General features: G+C 39.7%; 1 protein-coding gene across 8 annotated transcripts in view; it reads right to left on the reverse strand.

The window, feature by feature from the left end:
• The window catches only part of DCAF6 (DDB1 and CUL4 associated factor 6), a 136,624-nt gene that overhangs the window by 77,509 nt on the left and 40,297 nt on the right, over positions 1-18,818 (reverse strand). For all 8 annotated transcript variants that reach the window (XM_040451747.1, XM_040451751.1, XM_040451749.1 and 5 more), the window contains exons 5-9: positions 11,506-11,619; positions 10,739-10,874; positions 7,948-8,162; positions 2,122-2,215; positions 722-841 (exon numbers count right to left, since the gene is read on the reverse strand). In XM_040451747.1, the coding sequence (XP_040307681.1) occupies positions 722-841; positions 2,122-2,215; positions 7,948-8,162; positions 10,739-10,874; positions 11,506-11,619 (679 nt within the window). The remainder of the gene's footprint in view (positions 1-721; positions 842-2,121; positions 2,216-7,947; positions 8,163-10,738; positions 10,875-11,505; positions 11,620-18,818) is intronic.

The raw sequence follows: 18,818 nt of genomic DNA on the forward strand, positions 1-18,818 counted from the left end.
CAAGTCAGTTAACGTCTGGCTCTTGATTTTGATTCAGGTCACCATCTTAAGGTTCATGAGCCCCGCGTCAGTTTCTGCACTGACAGCGTGGAGACTGCTTGGGATTCTCTCTCTCTGCCCCTCCTCCTCTCTCAAAAATAAACAAACTTAAAAAAAAAAAGCAAACAAATATCGGGACACCTGGGTGGCTCAGTCAGTTTAGAGTCCGACTTCAGCTCAGGTCATGATCTCACGGTTCGTAGGTTTGAGCCCCGCATCGGGCTCTGTGCTGATAGCTGGGAGCCTGGATCCTGCTTCAGATTCTGTGTCTCCCTCGCTCTCTGCCCCTCCTCCACTCACACCCTGTCTTTCTCTCTCTCAAAAATAAACATTAAAAAAAAAAAAAATAGGGGCGCCTGGGTGGCGCAGTCGGTTAAGCGTCCAACTTCAACCAGGTCACGATCTCACGGTCCGTGAGTTCGAGCCCCGCGTCGGGCTCTGGGCTGATGGCTCAGAGCCTGGAGCCTGTTTCCGATTCTGTGTCTCCCTCTCTCTCTCTGCCCCTCGCCCGTTCATGCTCTGTCTCTCTCTGTCCCAAAAATAAAATAAACGTTGAAAAAAAAAAATATATATATATACATATGTGTGTGTGTGTGTGTGTGTGTGTGTGTATATATATATATATCTCAATAAAACAGCTTTTGCCAGCTTTTGGCTGACTTTAATGAACAAGAAAAATTACCTCTGGGTCGAGATCTTCCTCGTCCTCTATTGCTTTGTGCAACTTCACTTGCTTCTTCAAACCACCTTGATAACATGTCAGACATTCTCTGCATCAATGACACATTGGGACTCTGCTCACCTATTACAATACAGGTCTGATCAGTGAATTCAGTAATAAGTCAGGATCTTTCATTAATGCAAAAATCTAGATTTTTAAGGCCTTTAAAATGAAAACAATTTAAAAAAAAAGAATCAAACTGCCTAAATAAATCATATGCATGTATATGAATCTCTTAGAGCTATCATTACATTTCATAGTAAATGTTTATATAAGTCACTCTCTGTATTCTGAGTTCCTCAAGAATAGAATTTATATTTCCCACATCTTTGTCTATTCTTAGGTACCGTCACATCTCCCATCGTGACCTCAACTCACATCTTTAGTTCGAAGAGTGCACAGCCAGGAAGTGCTCATGAACTGTAAACTGACTGATTATAAGAAAGGCTTGTCCTCTCACTTACATTTCCTTAAACCGAATTTATTTTCATCATACTGTAAGCATATTCCATATATTCAAAATTAACAAAAACCAAAAGCTGCTGTATTTGTCTCTTCCCTCTCCCTCTTTCCTCCTTCAAATATATGAGTTTTCTCTTAAGGAAATTACCAAATTAAGTATGACATCAAATTAAAACTGATAATTTTATTCTACAATCATATAATTTAAAATGCGCATCATTTGTTCTTGAATTTTCTATGAAAACTTTATACTTTATTGCCTTTATGTAATGTAGCTTTATATTTAAGTATATATTATAAGATGGTAGCAAGGAAAATATATTGGGGAATAAACATGTTTTTGATCTTAACAGAATTCAGAAGTCATCAGAATAAGATTTTGGCTACAGACCAATCAGTAAAATACACACAGATTAATTCTATTTTAAAAGTGTGCCATCTTAAAGCTCCCAAGGTAATTTCTTATGCTTTGTCAAAGGCATTTGATAAAAAGGGAAAAAAAGATTTTATCTGCTATCATAAAAGTCTTGGGTTGGAAACTGAGAGTTTTTGTTTCTCTTTACATCTAATAAAAAGGCAAAAATCAAGAAGTTTGATAATACCTAATGTTTGATATGGCAATGAATACTCCTACTTCTAGAAGGAAGGTAAAATAGTGCATTAATTTTGGAGGGTAACTTGATAGCTATCAAAATACAAATGCACTTATCCAGTGACCCAGTTGCTCATTCCACTTTTAGGGATTTATCCTCAGATACACTTGCATGAGTACGTTAAGATATATGTACAAGGACATTCATTGCAGCATCACTTACACTAGCAAAAAAAAAAAAAAAAAAGAAGTTAAAAGATTATTTTTCCAATACCATATTAGAAAAGCTTAACCAAAGTATAGTTACCATCCCGTTCTCGTTCACTCTCAGGCCTTGCTCGGGGTCCAGTATCCGACCAATCACCACGAAGTCTTAAACGCTTCACAGGAGGCTGTCGTAACTAAAAGACGAAGACGAAACTCATTGGCTCAACTCTTAAAGCACGCTTTAAGTCTAACGGATTCTTTCCATGTCCTTGCTCTCTTTACTGAGGATGCAAATGAGATGCTACGTCAAAATACGAAGGCTCTTATAAGGACGAGATCTACTGATGGTACAGCTTACACTTGACATCTTCACCCTAAAGAATCTGAACACAACTTTGAAATCATGTGTAGGTGACTTCTACTCCCACCTGTATCACTTACCAGCTGACCACAGGGAAGTCGTCTAATCACACTGAGCCTGAGTTTTCTATTACGATGATACAAGTAGTGTAGGTCAAATACCTACATATCTGACAAGAGGAATGATCACTATTTGATTATCATTGACAGTTTAGTCTCCGATTCCCCCCAGCATCTACTGCAACCCTTCATGACTCACCTCAGGGTCTCTACTCTACCTTGTTTCCCTCGTTCTTGGCTAATACCTCTTCCTCCTACTTCAGAGAAAATACAGTCAGTCCTGCAGAAGTGACATCAATTTCCTCAGCTGCATTCTACAAACTTATCTATAATCTGCAACTTCCTAATTTCTTCTAACCTTTCTCCGAAGGTGTATCATTTATTTTGTTAAGGCTTAATCTCTCCCATCTGTGCTTTTACATTTTGTTCCTTCAAACTCCTCAAGCACCTTGCTTCAATAATTACTCCTTCCCATACCTGCATCCATTTCCTCATTTCTTCCTTACGATATGCTAAAGGTTTTTACCATTTTTAATACACAAAACACCTCAATTTTATGGTTTTAGTCAGCTATACTCTTTCCCCCTGTTTTCTGAAGCTTTACTGTCAAGCTTCTTGAAAAAGGTCTATATTTATCCCTTTATCTACCGCTCCTCCTTCACTTCACCGTTACCTTACGCTCCCATCTTTCCACTGAACTCATTCTCACCAATGTCATCAACAGGCGATTAATTGCTCAGTTCACTGATCAATGACAAAATGATCAACAATCAACTAGCAATTCAAATGGCACATTGCCCAACTTCTATTGATGTCTATAGCACTTGACACTCTTGATTATTCTCTGTAACTTTTATATTTTTAACATTTGTGATTGAGATATAACACATATACCACAATACCCACCCTTCTAAAGTATGTAAGTCAGTGGTGCATATGCTCAGAGCTGTGTAACCACTTGTATCACCACTAATTCCAGAACATTTTCATCACCTCAAAGAGAAATCCTATAGCTACGAGCAGCTACTCCCAATTTCTCCTTCGACTCAGTTCCTGGAGACAACCAATCTACTTTCTGGCTCTCTAGATATGCCCACTCTGGACATTTCATACAAATAGAAGCAGATGTGGCCCTTTCTGTCTGGCTTCTTTCACTTAGCATAATATTTTCGAAGTTCATCCATGTTGCCCCATGTATCAGTATTTCATTCCTTTTTACGGCTCAGTAACAGTCCATGATTTGGATATACCATGTTTTGTTTATTCATTCATCAGTCGATGCACATTGAGTTGTTTCCACTTTTTTGGCTACCGTGAATAATATTGCTGTGAACATATGTGCAAGTTTTTGTGGGGACATATGTCTTCAATTCTCTTCAGTATATATCTGGAAGTGGAATTGCTGGGTCACATGATAATTCTATGTTTAACTTTTGAGGAATTGCCCAACTGTTTTCCAAAGCAGCTGCACCATTTTACATTCCTATCAGCAACGTGTGAAAGCTCCAATTTCTTCCTGTCTTCATCAACACCGTTACTGACTTTTTTATTTTAGCCAAACTGGTGAGTACGAAGTGGTACCTCACTGTGGTTTTGATATATTTTGGATACTAGATTCTAAATCATTAGTAAAATATAGGATATATACAGATTCTAAATCATAAATCAAATATATGTTATACAAATATTTTCTCCCATTTTGTGGGTCATTCCCTTTATTTTTATTTTTTTAACAAAACATTCACCGATATTTTCCCTGACAATTAAGCAGATTTTGATAGAAACTTGCTGACAACTTAGCTGTAAATTTTCTGTTTTCTCCTGGAAACCATTCTGAGCAATAAGGAGGTTGGGGGAAAAAATATGTCAACACCCTCAGCAAAGAAGACAGAAAAATAAAAGCCCTCACAAATTCCTAAGTAGGTAAATATGGCAAAGAGCAACAGAGGATAGAAAATCTACACAGGAAGCCACAAGTACGACACAAAATAACCAGAAGATTAGAGAAAGCCTAGTGTGGTAGCTGGCCAAAATCTTAGACTAAAATCATTTCCAGAAACAGAGGGCCTCACTCCATGTGAACTATATTTAGAATAGAATGGAGCCCTGCTCCATGGTTAGGGGAAGAAACTTTATATTATACAAGCAAAGAACTGGTTGTTATAACCTCAGCAACTATTTCTGGAACAAGACATTCAAGTTAAAAACAGTCCCAAGTTTGACTTTTTGAGATATGCAAAATAATCTAGTCAAGAATACCGAAAATGGTACAAGCATTAATTCAGTTATTCAAAGAAGATTTTCCTGAGCATGTTTTATGTGTCAGGCACTACTCTAGATAGTGGAAAAAGATCAATGGATAAACTATACAAAACTCCCAACGTCACAGAACTTATAGGCTACTGGAGTAGAAAAACAATACATGATTACAAAAAAAAAAAAAGTAAAATATACAAAGAAAGTGCTGAATGTTATGGGGAAAAAATTAAGTAGACAAAGGAGACAGGCAGTACCAGAAAGTTAAAGGCTGTGATTACCTGGGAAGACCATTTCATGCCTGGCAAACACAAAAGCCATAAGGTAAAGCACATCTGGGCTGCCTGAGTAAGTAAGTAGATGTGGTCAGAGAAGAGTACAATAGAAGTACTGAGAGAAGAGCAGCAATAACAAGAACTACATGAGACAAGGTCTTGAAGCCACTGTAGAAACCTTAGTTTTGCTTTAAATGAGATGGGCAACCACCTGTAGTACTGATCAGAAGAGCAGCATAATTTGACTCGGTTTTAAAGGATCGCTTTGGCTGCTATGTAGCTAAAGGACTATGGGGGCAGAGGAGTCAAAGCAGGGGGACTGGTTAAAAGCTACCATAATAATCTAGGCGAGATGGTTGATGCCTTGGATCAGGGCAGTAGCGGGAGTCAGAATGGGAAGCTGTACTACAGATCTGGGGTATGTATTTTAGGGACAAATCATGGGGACCAGGAGAACATTAGAGACTGGGTTCAACAAAGTAGTCCAATAACGGGGTGGGGCAAATAGGAAAATGTCAAAAAGATATTAGAGGAAAAGGAAAAGACAGAAAAGACAATAAAAAGAAAAAAGGAACACAAAAAATAAGAAAAATGAGAAGTAAAAAAATTGAACTAGACAATGAAAAAAATAAAAGAGAAATTATTAGAGGATATAAAGAAATAAAAAGAAGCCCCCACAAATTAAGAAAATTTAAAGATACCACTGAAACACAAGAAAAAATCATTATGTGAAACTTTTATTCATATTTTAAAACCCTACTCAATCATTTCTTACATTTCCAATCAAAATACATTATTCCTTCTCATATGAGTATGTCTACTCATATAGAACATAATTTCTTCTTTTTTTTTAAGTTTATTTATTTTGAGAGCAAGCACATATGCGTACATGGGCAGGGGAGAGGCAGAGAGAGAGAGAGGAAGAAAGAGAATCCCAAGCAGGCTCTGTGCTGATGTGGGGCTCGATCCCACGACCCTGGATTCATGACCTGAGTGAAAATCAAGAGCCGGACACTTAACTGACTGAGCCACCCAGGCACCCCAGAACATAACTCTTATTTAGAATTCTATTAAGTTTTATATATTCATTTATTTGTATCTCTATTCCCACTAAACTGTAAATTCCTGAGGGAGAGGCTATGTCTTGGTCACAGTCATCCCAGATTTTCTAAAGTTTAGTATAGGACCTAGTGCACAGTAGGCACGTGTCAAGGATTTAGGATAAAACACTGAAGAACAGATGTTGAGCTTAAGAAGGAGACAGACTACCAACTTCTATATACACCTGTCAATTATTTGGTTTATTATAGAAGCATGATTTAGTTTTGTAATTTTAATCCATTTTCAGAATTATTTTTCTTAATTCAACAAAGAACACTGAGAAAACCACATTCACTGTTCACGACTCAGCCTCATTCACCCCAATTATGTAAACATATTGTGTTTACATATGTAAACACGTAAGTATTCTATGGTACAAAAGCTGGCTGGCCCACTTCAAATGTTTCTGCATTCCAACTTTCATTATGTAACAGTCACGAAGTTGGAATGTAACTTCATTCACTAAAACACGCATCTCAAGAGAAAATTACCCAGCAGCAACAAAATAACAGAGCAGATCTCATGTTTTCAATCAGGCCAATAAAGTAAAAAACAGCTTTCATTAGCCATCATACCCCTTTCTCTGTCAATTTCCTAATTCATTTAAATACACCAACACTTTTAAAAGCCCAAAATAGATTTATAAAGTTATCCCGATTTTTTCCTAATTTTATAGCCCTCTAAACCCACAACCGTAAGTACTGGATTTAGTTTTGCATCTCACACGAATTACAAAATTGTTGTTCCTTAATACCTTTAAAATACGTTCACTGATAGGAGTTGGTCCAATACCAAAAAGTCACTGATAATTAATAAAGCAACAGTTAATTTCAAAAACATTTATAAGCCAAGTGATTAAACATAGGACATTAAAAAAAAAAAAAAAAAGCCAAAGTGAAAAATATGTTGGGGAAAGAAGTTTAATAGGTTAAAACAAACACTTTTCTATTGCTGTATATTGACAAAGATACATTTTTTCTGGTTTTTGCCTTTTATAAATAAGATGGTTTGCTATTTTATTTTTTAAAAGATTTTATTTTTAAAAATTCTCTACATCCAATGTGGAACTTGAACCCACAACCCTAAGATCAAGAGTCACATGCTCCAGATGACTGAGCCAGCCAGGCACCCTAATGGTTCACTATTGTAGAGTCATTTTAGTGGCAGCAATTCTGTCACTTAGTTTTCAATATAGAATATTGTATGTGTATAGATATATATGTAACAGATATAAAATGTGATATATAAACTCCAATAAGACTAAATGTTTTCGTTCACCAATAGAAGTTAACCAAATACCATCTTCCATTCATATGTGGTCAGCAATCCCCTCCTCTCCCGATTGTGTGTGTGCGTGCGTGTATTTTAGCTTGCCTTTTTCTCATTCGCTCAGATGTGTTCTGTAAAATAAACCCACGGATGGATGCCACTCGTTCATAATTGTGAAAGAGAGGCACCATCAGGAGAGAAGGGGATTGCTGTCCACATGTGAACAGAAAATGGTAACAGATACAACTCCGATTGGTGTATGAACAGAAACATTTAGTCTCTTGGGAATTTACACCTCCCATTTTTTATTATTTTAATCGCTTTTCCCGCAACTGTTAGAACTGTTGATATTTCTTGCTTGCTCCTGTGCCTCCACAAAGCTAAAGAAACATTTTGCTATTAAAAATTTTCTCTTTAAGAATGTTTCACAATACTTTTTTCTAGTCAGCCCCTGTTCTTCCAGGTATATTCCAAGTCCTCTTTCAAAACTTCGACTACAAATGTCTTGCGAATCAATTCTATTTTTTGAAGGCCTACAGGCCCCAGGAGTCACTGAGTCAGTGTCTTCTGAACTGAATGAAGAACATGGTTTTGAGTAAGCTTACCTCTTCTCTTCTTTCTTCTGCAGAAGGAGTTTTAAGTTCTCGTGCTGTATCATCTTTCGGGTCAAAAAGATATATATAATCTGAAGAGTAACTAACGAGAATCTCTTGGCCATCTTCGCTGTAACACAGAGATGTCACCCTGCAGGACTTATTATTAAGATGGGAAGGGATAAAACGGGCAACCATTCCAGTAGTTCCTCGACCTGCATAATTCCCTAAATAAGAAAATAGGAAGTTGTATAATTTTTTTAAGAAAAACATTTAAAAAACTCTTAATCTGAATTATGAGATATGTGATTTAATGTAGCAATATAAAATCCAAACTATCCTGTTCTATTTCTAGAAGAGGCTCTTTTCTCAATAGTCTGATTTTATAACAAAATAATAAAGAATACAGCATGAAGTCTACGTATCTTTTAAAAAATTTCCTGAGTTGCTGGAATTCCAGATTACATAAAGCGTTTAATTAGAAATATGAGTTATTTAATCAGTTAAAATGATTTATGATTTAGGGGCACCTGGGTATCTCAGTCGGTTAAGAGTCCGACTTGATTTCAGCTCAGGTAACGATCTCACAGTTCTGGAGTCTGAGCCCTGAGTTGGTCTCTGTGCTGACTGACGGCATAGAGCCTGCCTGGGATTCTCTCTCTGCCCCTCCCCGACTCGCACTTTCATTCTTTCTCAAAAGTAAACATTTAAAAAGATAGCAAATAAAAATTTTTTTTAATTTACATTCACTTTTCTTCTTTTCCTTTCCTTCCCTCCTTCCCCTTCCTCTCCTCTCTTCCCTCCCTTTTCTTCCTTCCCTTGCTTCTCTTCCCTTCCCTCCCTTTGCTTCCCCTTCCTGTCCCTCCCTCTCCTTCCTTCCCTCTCTTCCCTTTCCTTCCTTCCTTTCTCCTCTTTCCCATCCCTTCCCTCTGCTTCGCTTCACTTCCCTTCCGTCCCTTCCTTCCCTCTTTCTTTCCCTTCCCTTCCTCCTCCCCTCTCTTCTCCTCTCCCCTCCCCTCTCCTTTTTTCTTTTCTTCTCTTTCTTCTCTTTCTTTCAGTAATCTCTACATCCAACATGGGGCTCAAACTCATGATCCTGAGATCTCTTCCAACTGAGCCAGCCAGGCTCCCCTATGTTTTTAAAAGATTTTTGATTGTCCTGAAATTTTCCTCTTATAACATAACGAAGGGGGGTAGTATTCCAACTTTAATTAATTTTGGTAGTCATCAACATAATACAGTATAATAGAGAAAGGGTCAACTGGCATTTTGTGCACTGGAGGTCTGGGAATGCTAAATTCTGAGAGTCCCATAAAACTGTACGAACACTGCACAAGGAGGCCTTGTTCTGCCGAAAATGCCAACCGTGTCCCATCTGTTGAGAAACAGTAAGTTAGCCTACAATTTCATATTATATTACTACTGTTCCCCCTAAAAGTGCATTATCCAGATACATAAGACACCTCAATCACGGTTCCAAAACCAAACCAAACCCCACCTCGTCCTCCCATTTCCATAATCTATGTTCATTTTTACTGGACATAAATTGACCCTGAGCTTGACATTGTTAGTTTCTGGCCAAGTCCATTTTTATTTTGGGCAATACAAAATACGCGAATATATGTGAGTGTGTATATATGTTTGTATATTTGGTGGGTATGTGGGTATAAAATCCTGGCCTTCCCTTACTGAAAAATGCTGAAGAACGATGGCTTTCAGTTGGGTATTTCAGAAGTGGTTTGATCCCACAGTGGATGAGGAGCGAATGAGGAGTTTTAGATGGATTCAACAGCATAGCTAACAGTACTTTAGGCATAAACATATGCTATACAGTAACACAAAGCCAAGTCACTGTTCTTTCTAACTCTTCTGTCTCCTGCAAAGAGAAATTAGGAAAGCCAAGTGCCGGGGCACCAGGGTGGTTCAGTCAGTTGAGCATCCAACTCTATTTCGGCTCAGGTCATGATATCGGGGTCGTGGGATTGAGCCCTGCGTTGGGCTCCATGCTGAGCATGGAGCCTGCTTGGGATTCTCTCTCTCTCTCTTCTCTCTCTATCCCTCTGCCTCTCTCCCCTGTTTGCTCTTTCTCACTCTCTCTAAATTGAAATTTAAAAAAATTTTTTTAAAACAAGGAAGGCGAAGTGTTGTGGGCTGATAGTGTCCCCCACAAAATTCACGTCCACCCAGAACCTCAGAATGGTTCTGGAATATTTGGGATATTTGGAAATAGGGTCTTTGCAGATATAATTAGTAAGATGAGGTCATAACTAGATTAGAGTGGACCCTAGATCCAATATGTCCTCATACAAGGAGGAAAATGTGGATTCAGACACACATACGGGAGAATGGCATGTCAACACAGAAGCAGAGATTGAAATGAAACACTTAAAAGCCAAGATGAATAGCAATCACCAGAAGCCAGAAGTATGCAATAGATCCTCCCTGAGAGCCACCAGCAGAAAACCCTGTGAAACCTTGATTTTAGACATGTAGCCTCCAGAAATGTGAGAATTTCTGTTATCTTAAGCCACCCAACATGTGGCAATTCATTATGACAGTCATAGGAAACTAACATGTCAACTGTTACAACTTTTTAAGGTGACAAACTACAAAAGCATCACACTGATAGGGTCATAAAACCTTGGTAAAATGCTGTTTTTCTATGAATCCGTATTATTTAATTACATTGTGTTTACTGAATTTTATGACAAACTAATGACATTTTAAAACTGCAAATATGTCCTACAGATTTATTCTTTGAACTGACAGAATCTTATATTTTCTCTAACATACAGCTGTTTACCTGTGGCTCTTGTGCCCAGCATTCGCCGATCATATATTCGTACTGAGCTATCTGAACAGCCGACAGCAAGATAATAAGGTATCGGTGGACAAATAGCTACCGAGGTGGCGGCACGTCGGCAGTTAATTAAAATATCCTATGAAAGAGAAAACACCAGCGTCACAGAGCTCTGCCACAGAGAGGATACTCTAAAGACTTAAAACACTTGAACATTAAAAATACTAACCTTTGAATTAGAAGAAAATAACCTTTCTTAAAAATCCTAGGCTAGGATGATAATGAGAAGGAAAACAACAACATGGTTTCCTTTTCATTTATTTTTCAGATATCTGTTAGTGTTTCTAACAAATTCAGCTGACATGAGATCAAAATAGATATACGTGGTCAATATTCCTCCTCAGCAGTTTATCACTATAAGGAAAATTCCTTTTTTTTCTTTTTTTACAGCTTGCTACACAATTCCAAAATTGACTTCTAACACAACATTGTAAATTTTCCTTATAAACCAATCAAAATAAAAATCATATGGAAAGATAAATTGGAGGTTAAAAAAGCAAATAATATTTGAATAATGAAAATTACATTCTGAAAAGGAAAAAACAAAAATTACTCCAAAATACAAGACTAAAACTGAGTAATTATGTTAGGTCAGCAAGATTTAATGAAATTAAATCCATCCACAATCTTAGAACCTAGAGATAACTTATTGTCCGATTTTAATTATAATGTTAATTTTTTTGTCACTTGTATAAAAATTTGATTCTTACATCTTTGCAATCTTCTTTCGTGCAGCTAGTTTTGATGCGTGTGTCAAACCACCTAACAGTTCCGTCTTCACCACAAGAGAGAAAAGTATACGGGTCATTGGGTACAGTCATAATCTGAAGGTGAAAACAAAAGTACAGGTAATGTTACTGAGCACTTGGATGGTTTTGAAAGACATCGCTACCGTTCCATAAAATAAAATGAAGAATAAATAATAAAGTAAAACTGTCTTCTTATTCACAGACGATTTGATCATGTAAGCAGAAAATCCTATGTAATCAATTTTTAAAAAATTTATTAGAATAAGCGAATGTAGCAAAGTTGCAGGATACAAGATCAATATGTAAAAATCAATGTCACGTCTCTATACCAGCAACAAAATCATCAGATACTGAAATTTTAAAAATAATATCATTTACAATAACATGAAAAATATGAACTACTTAAACATATGTAAGACACATGATACTGAAAATTATAAAACATTGCTGAGTAAAATTAAAGTCCTAAGTAAAGTAAGGGAGATGTATTGTGTTCATGGATTGGAAGTTTTTTTTTTTATTTTAGAGAGAGAGAGAGAGAGAGCACATGAAGTGGAGGAGAGGGGCAGAAGAAAAAACAGAGCGAATCTCAGGCTCCACGCTCAGCACAGGGCCCAGGGCTCGATCGCACAACCCTGAGATCATGACCTGAGCTGAAATCAGGAGCCAGACGTTCCACTAACTGAGTCACCCAGGAGCCCCTCAATTGTATTTTTTTTTAGTTTATTTATTTATTTTGGGAGTGTGCATGTGCACAAATGGGGGAGGCGCAGAGAGAGAGAGAGAGAGAGAGAAAGAGAGGGAATCCCAAGCAGACTCCACACTATCAGCACAGAGCCCAATGCAGGGCTCCATCTCAGATCATGACCTGAGCCAAAAGCAAGAGTTGGATGCTTACCGACTAAGCCAACCAGGTGCCCCTCAACTGCATTTTTTTTTTAAATTTTATTTTATTTAAAAAAAATTTTTTTTTCCAACATTTATTTATTTTTGGGACAGAGAGAGACAGAGCATGAACGGGGGAGGGACAGAGAGAGAGGGAGACACAGAATCGGAAACAGGCTCCAGGCTCTGAGCCATCAGCCCAGAGCCTGACACGGGGCTCAAACTCACGGACCGCGAGATCGTGACCTGGCTGAAGTCGGACGCTTAACCGACTGCGCCACCCAGGCGCCCCTCATTACAAAGCTATTGCAATTAAAACAGTTTGGTATTTTAAAAAGTACAAATAGGCCAACGGTGCAAAATAGAGTACAGAAATGGATCTATCCACATATGAACTCTTAATTTATTATTAATGGCACACTGAATAGCAACAGCGGGGAAAACAATCTTTACCATAAAAGATGGTGGGTAAAATCCATATGGAGAGTGATATCAGCAAAATTGCAAAACAGGATGCCTCAACTCATTCCCCTAGAGAAACACTGGCTTTTAATAACAATATAAAGTCAAAAAGCCTTTATGAGAATACCAAAGACCAGTTAAGAAAGCAATATACCAGGAAAGTTCAAAGCCAAGTACAGCCATAATGAAAGGAATAAGAAAAGCTTATTTCATTTCAATTCACACCAGAGCCTTCCCCAAGGCAGCACAGCACAAAACTGGGGGGGGGGGGGGGGGGGGGGGGGAGCGGGGCGGGTGGAAAGCCCAACTTGCAGCTTCTCCATTGGAAAGGAAAGAGAAGAGTGGAATGTATGTCCAACATTCCAGCTTACAGGCAGGTGGAGGAGGGCTACCAAGGGACTAGTTTCTGTCTCTCCTGACTCAGCATTGATAAAACTTGAGAGAACAAAAGAGAGCACAGTGGCTTCCTTGCAGGATCACAGATGGAAAAGGGAGCAGAATGGAATGGAAAATTCCATCTCTCTGAATGGACCGGAGAAGATACATCCTCATAAAAAGTTTAAGGGACCTCCAGAATCTCTAGCTGGGCTGACTGGTGAAGACCTTACCTACACAAAACCCGTCTAAAAAGACCAGGAGGAGATGGCTATTTTTTCCAAAGCAAAAACCACAACAACAAAATACTGAGGCACACAAAGATACAGTGTAACAGCCCAAAGGAACAAAATAAATTTTCAGTAACTGACCCTAATAAGATGAAGATCTACGAACTGCCTAAGAATTCAAATTAATCGTACTAAAGAAGCTCAATGCATCATAAGAGGACACAAATAGACACCTGAATGAAACTAGGGAAACACTGCATGAACAAAAGGAGAATATCGCCAGTGAAGTAAAAACTGCAGAAAGAGGCAAATGGTAATTTTAGACATGAAGAATATAATAACATTTACCAATTTACTAGAGGGGATCAACATCAGGCTTGATCAAGCAGAAAGAAGAATCAACAAACCTGAAGACAACTCATTTGAAATTATTGTGTCAGAGGAACAAAAAGGAAGAATGAAAGAAAGTGAAGAAAACCCTAAGAGACTTCTAGAACACAACAAACTGAGCAATATATATGGAAGTTCCAGACGAAGAAAAGGGAGAAGCAGAGAGCTTGTTTGAAAAAATAATGGCTGTAAACTTTCCAAATCTTCCCAAAGAAAATGGACAGCCATACTCAAAAAGCTCAACGGACTCCAAGTACGATGAGCCCAAAGAGGCCACACTAAGACATATTATAGGCAACCTGTCGAAAGTTAAAGAGAGAATCTTGAAAGTAGCAAGGGAAATGTGAGTCATCACGTACAAAGGAGCTCCCATTAGATCAGTGGATTTCTCAGCACAAACATCACAGGCCAGGAGGGAATGGGATAATATATTCAAAGTGCTGAAAGAAAAACAGTAACAACAACAACCACCACCACCAAAAAACCATGCAAACCAAGAATAGTATATCCAGCAAAACAAAAGAAAGAAAGACCTTCCTGATAAAAGCTGAGGGATTCAGTCCATCACCACAAGATCTGCTTTCCAAGAATGACTAAAGGGAGTCCTTCAAGTTAAAACAAAAAGTACCAGACAGCAAAACACACAAGCATAGAAAAACATAAAGGTTTGGGGGCACCTGAGTGGCTCAGTCAGCTGTGCGTCCGACTTCAGCTCAGGTCATGACCTCACAGTTTGTGGGGTCGAGCCCCGCGTCGGGCTCTGTGCCGACAGTGCCAAGCCTGCTCTGGGTTCTGTGTGTTTGTCTCTCTCTCTCTGCCCCTCCTCCACTTGTGCTTTCACTCTCTCTCTCAATAATAAATATTAAAAAAATTTTTTAATATAAAGGTCTCTGGGAAAGGCAAATAGATAACTACAGAAATCTTTGTAAACATGATGTGTAAATCACTTTTAATTTGGGCATAGAGTTTAAAGGATAACAGGGTTAAAATTATTGTAACACTAGAGTCAATGAATACAACATACACAAAGATGTGATATGTGACAGTGAAAATAAAAGGGGGGAAGGAGGAACACCTAGGTGGTGGCTCAGTCCATTAAGCATCCAACTCTTTTTAAAAAAAAATTTTTTTTAACGTTTATTTATTTTTGAGACAGAGAGAGACAGAGCATGAACAGGGGAGGAGCAGAGAGAGAGGGAGACACAGAATCTGAAACAGGCTCCAGGCTCTGAGCTGTCAGCACAGAGCCCAGCGCGGGGCTCGAACTCACGGACCGTGAGATCATGACCTGAGCCGAAGTTGGACGCTTAACCGACCAAGCCACCCAGGCGCCCCACATCCAACTCTTGATGTTGGCTCAGGTCATGGCTCTTGATTCACAAGTTCAAGCCCCACATTGGGCTTGCACTGACAGCATGGATTGTGCTTTAGAGGTTCTGTCTCCCTTTCTCTCTGCCCCTCCCCAGCTCATGCTCTCTCTCTCCCTCAAAATAAATAAATGAACTTTAAAAAAATAAAATAAAGTGGGGGAAGGATGTAACGGAGTAATTTGTGTATGTGACTGAAGTTGTTACCAGTTTTTTTTTTTTAATTTTTTTCAGTGTTTATTTTTATTTTTTGAGAGAGAGAGACAGAGCATGAGCAGGGGAAGGGCGCAGAGAGAGAGAGAGAGAGAGAGAGAGAGAGAGAGAGAGACAGAATCCGAAACAGGCTCCAGGCTCTGAGCTGTCAGCACAGAGCCCAATGTGGGGCTCGATCGAACCCACAAGCTGTGAGATCATGACCTTAGCCGAAGACGCTTAACTGGATGGAGAGGGAAGATGGCGGCATAGGAGGACGCTGGGCTCACCGCGCGTCCTGCTGATCACTTAGATTCCACCTACACCTGCCTAAATAACCCAGAAAACCGCCAGAGGATTAGCAGAATGAAGTCTCCGGAGCCAAGCGCAGACGAGAGGCCCACGGAAGAGGGTAGGAAGGGCGGCGAGGCGGTGCGCGCTCCACGGACTGGCGGGAGGGAGCCGGGGCGGAGGGGCGGCTCGCCGGCCAAGCAGAGCCCCCGAGTCTGGCTTGCAAAAAGCGGAGGGGCCTGACGGACTGTGTGCCGACAGCAAGCGCGACTTGGCGGCTGGGAGGTCATAAGTTAACAGCTCTGCTCAGAAAGCGGGAAGGCTGGAGGACAAAGGGAAGGAGAGCTGCTGAGCCCCCGGACGACAGAGCTCAGTTTGGTGGGGAACAAAGGCGCTCGCCAGCGCCATCTCCCCCGCCCATCCCCCAGCCAAAATCCCAAAGAGAACCAGTTCCTGCCAGGGAACTTGCTCGCTCCGCGCAAACACCCAACTCTGCGCTTCTGCGGAGCCAAACCTCCGGCAGCGGATCTGACTCCCTCCTACTGCCACAGGGCCCCTCCTGAAGTGGATCACCTAAGGAGAAGCAAGCTAAGCCTGCCCCTCCTGCCCCCGTGCACCTTGCCTACCCACCCCAGCTAAGACGCCAGATCCCCAGCATCACAAGCCTGGCAGTGTGCAAGTAGCCCAGACAGGCCACCCCACCGCACAGTGAATCCCGCCCCTAGGAGAGGGGAAGAGAAGGCACGCACCAGTCTGACTGTGGCCCCAGCGGTGGGCTGGGGGGCAGACCTCAGGTCTGACTGCGGCTCCGCCCACCAACTCCAGTTATACACCACAGCACAGGGGAAGTGCCCTGCAGGTCCTCACCACGCCAGGGACTATCCAAAATGACCAAGCGGAAGAATTCCCCTCACAAGAATCTCCAGGAAATAACAACAGCTAATGAGCTGATCAAAAAGGATTTAAACAATATAACAGAAAGTGAATTTAGAATAATAGTCATAAAATTAATCGCTGGGCTTGAAAACAGTATAGCTGACAGCAGAGAATCTCTTGCTACAGAGATCAAGGGACTAAGGAACAGTCACGAGGAGCTGAAAAACGCTTTAAACGAAATGCATAACAAAATGGAAACCACCACGGCTCGGATTGAAGAGGCAGAGGAGAGAATAGGTGAACTAGAAGATAAAGTTATGGAAAAAGAGGAAGCTGAGAAAAAGAGAGATAAAAAAAATCCAGAAGTATGAGGGGAAAATTAGAGAAGTGATACACTAAAAAGAAATAATATACACATAATTGGTATCCCAGAGGAGGAAGAGAGAGGGAAAGGTGCTGAAGGGGTACTTGAAGAAATAATAGCTGAGAACTTCCCTGAACTGGGGAAGGAAAAAGGCATTGAAATCCAAGAGGCACAGAGAACTCCCTTCAGACGTAACTTGAATCGATCTTCTGCACGACATATCATAGTGAAACTGGCAAAATACAAGGATAAAGAAAATTCTGAAAGCGAAGACGCTTAACTGACTGAGCCACCCAGGCACCCCCAAGTTGTTACTAGTTTAAGATAAGTTGTTATAACTTTTTTTTTTTTTAATTTTTTTTTCAACATTTTTTATTTATTTTTGGGACAGAGAGAGACAGAGCATGAACGGGGGAGGGGCAGAGAGAGAGGGAGACACAGAACTGGAAACAGGCTCCAGGCTCTGAGCCATCAGCCCAGAGCCCGACGCGGGGCTCGAACTCACGGACCGCGAGATCGTGACCTGGCTGAAGTCGGACGCTTAACCGACTGCGCCACCCAGGCGCCCCAAGTTGTTATAACTTTAAAATGTCTTACGTAATCCTTATTTTAACCACAATGAAAACATCTGTAGAAGATGCACAAAGGAAAGGAATCAAAGAATGTCAATACAAAAAAAAGAAAATCATTGAAAACATAAAAACAAGAGTAATAAAATCATTATAAGACACACAGAAAAAAATGGTAAAATGGTAATAGAAAGTACTTCCCTATCTGTACTTTAAGTAAATAGTACACTACCAAGTGGGAAGTTTATAGCAGTAAATACCTACATTAAAAAATAAGGAAGATCTCAACCAACAATTTACACTTCGAAGAACTAACAAAACAACAACAAATTAAACCGAAAGTTAGAAGAGGAAGGAAATAATAAAGACTATAGCAGAAATAAAGGAAATGAAAGATAGAAAATATCAATGAAACTAAGTTGGTTTTTTCATTTTGAAATATGAGAAATATTTATTTATTTTGAAATATTTATTTATTTTGAAAGTGAGAGAGAGAAAGAAAACACAAGAGGGGGAGGGGCAGAGAAAAAAATACCAAACAGGCTCCTGAATCTCATGAATCCTGAGATCATGACCTGAGCCGAAATCAAGAGCTGGGCGCTTAAATGACTGAGCCACCCAGGCATCCCTGAAAGTTGGTTTTTTAAAAAGATCTTCAATATTGACAACTCTTCCCTAGACTGAGAAAAAAAGAGAAAAGACTCAACAGAAATCAGAAATGAAAGAAGAGACATTACTAACTATGTCACAGAAATAAAAAGCAACTTAAGAGACTTGTATGAATAATTATACAACAACACATGGAACAACCCGGAAGAAATGGATACATTTATAGCAACATACAACCTATCAAAACTAAATCATGAAGAAATAAACAATTTGAACAAACCTGTAAATAGTAAGGAGATAGATCAGTAATCAAAAACATGCCAACAAAGAAAAACCCAGAACCAGATGGCTTCACTGAGGAACTTTACCTACATTTAAATAATTAACACCAGGGGGTGCCTGGGTGGCTCAGTTGGTGGAGTGTCTGACTTCAGCCTAGGACATGATCTTGCCGTTCCCAAGTTTGAGTTCCGGGTCAGGCTGTGTGCTGATAGGTCAGAGCCTGGAGCCTGTTTTGGATTCTGTGTCTCCCTCTCTCTCTCTGCCCCTCCCCTGCTCATGCTCTGTTTCTCTCTCTCAAAAATAAACATAAGAAGGAAAGAAAGAAAGAAAGAAAGGAAAGAAAGAAAGAAAGAAAGAAAGAAAGAAAGAAAGAAAGAAAGAA

Source organism: Herpailurus yagouaroundi, unplaced genomic scaffold (genome assembly GCF_014898765.1).
Source record: "Herpailurus yagouaroundi ecotype Mexico unplaced genomic scaffold, PumYag 205, whole genome shotgun sequence".
In the NCBI taxonomy this organism is placed as follows: Eukaryota; Metazoa; Chordata; class Mammalia; order Carnivora; family Felidae; genus Herpailurus; species Herpailurus yagouaroundi.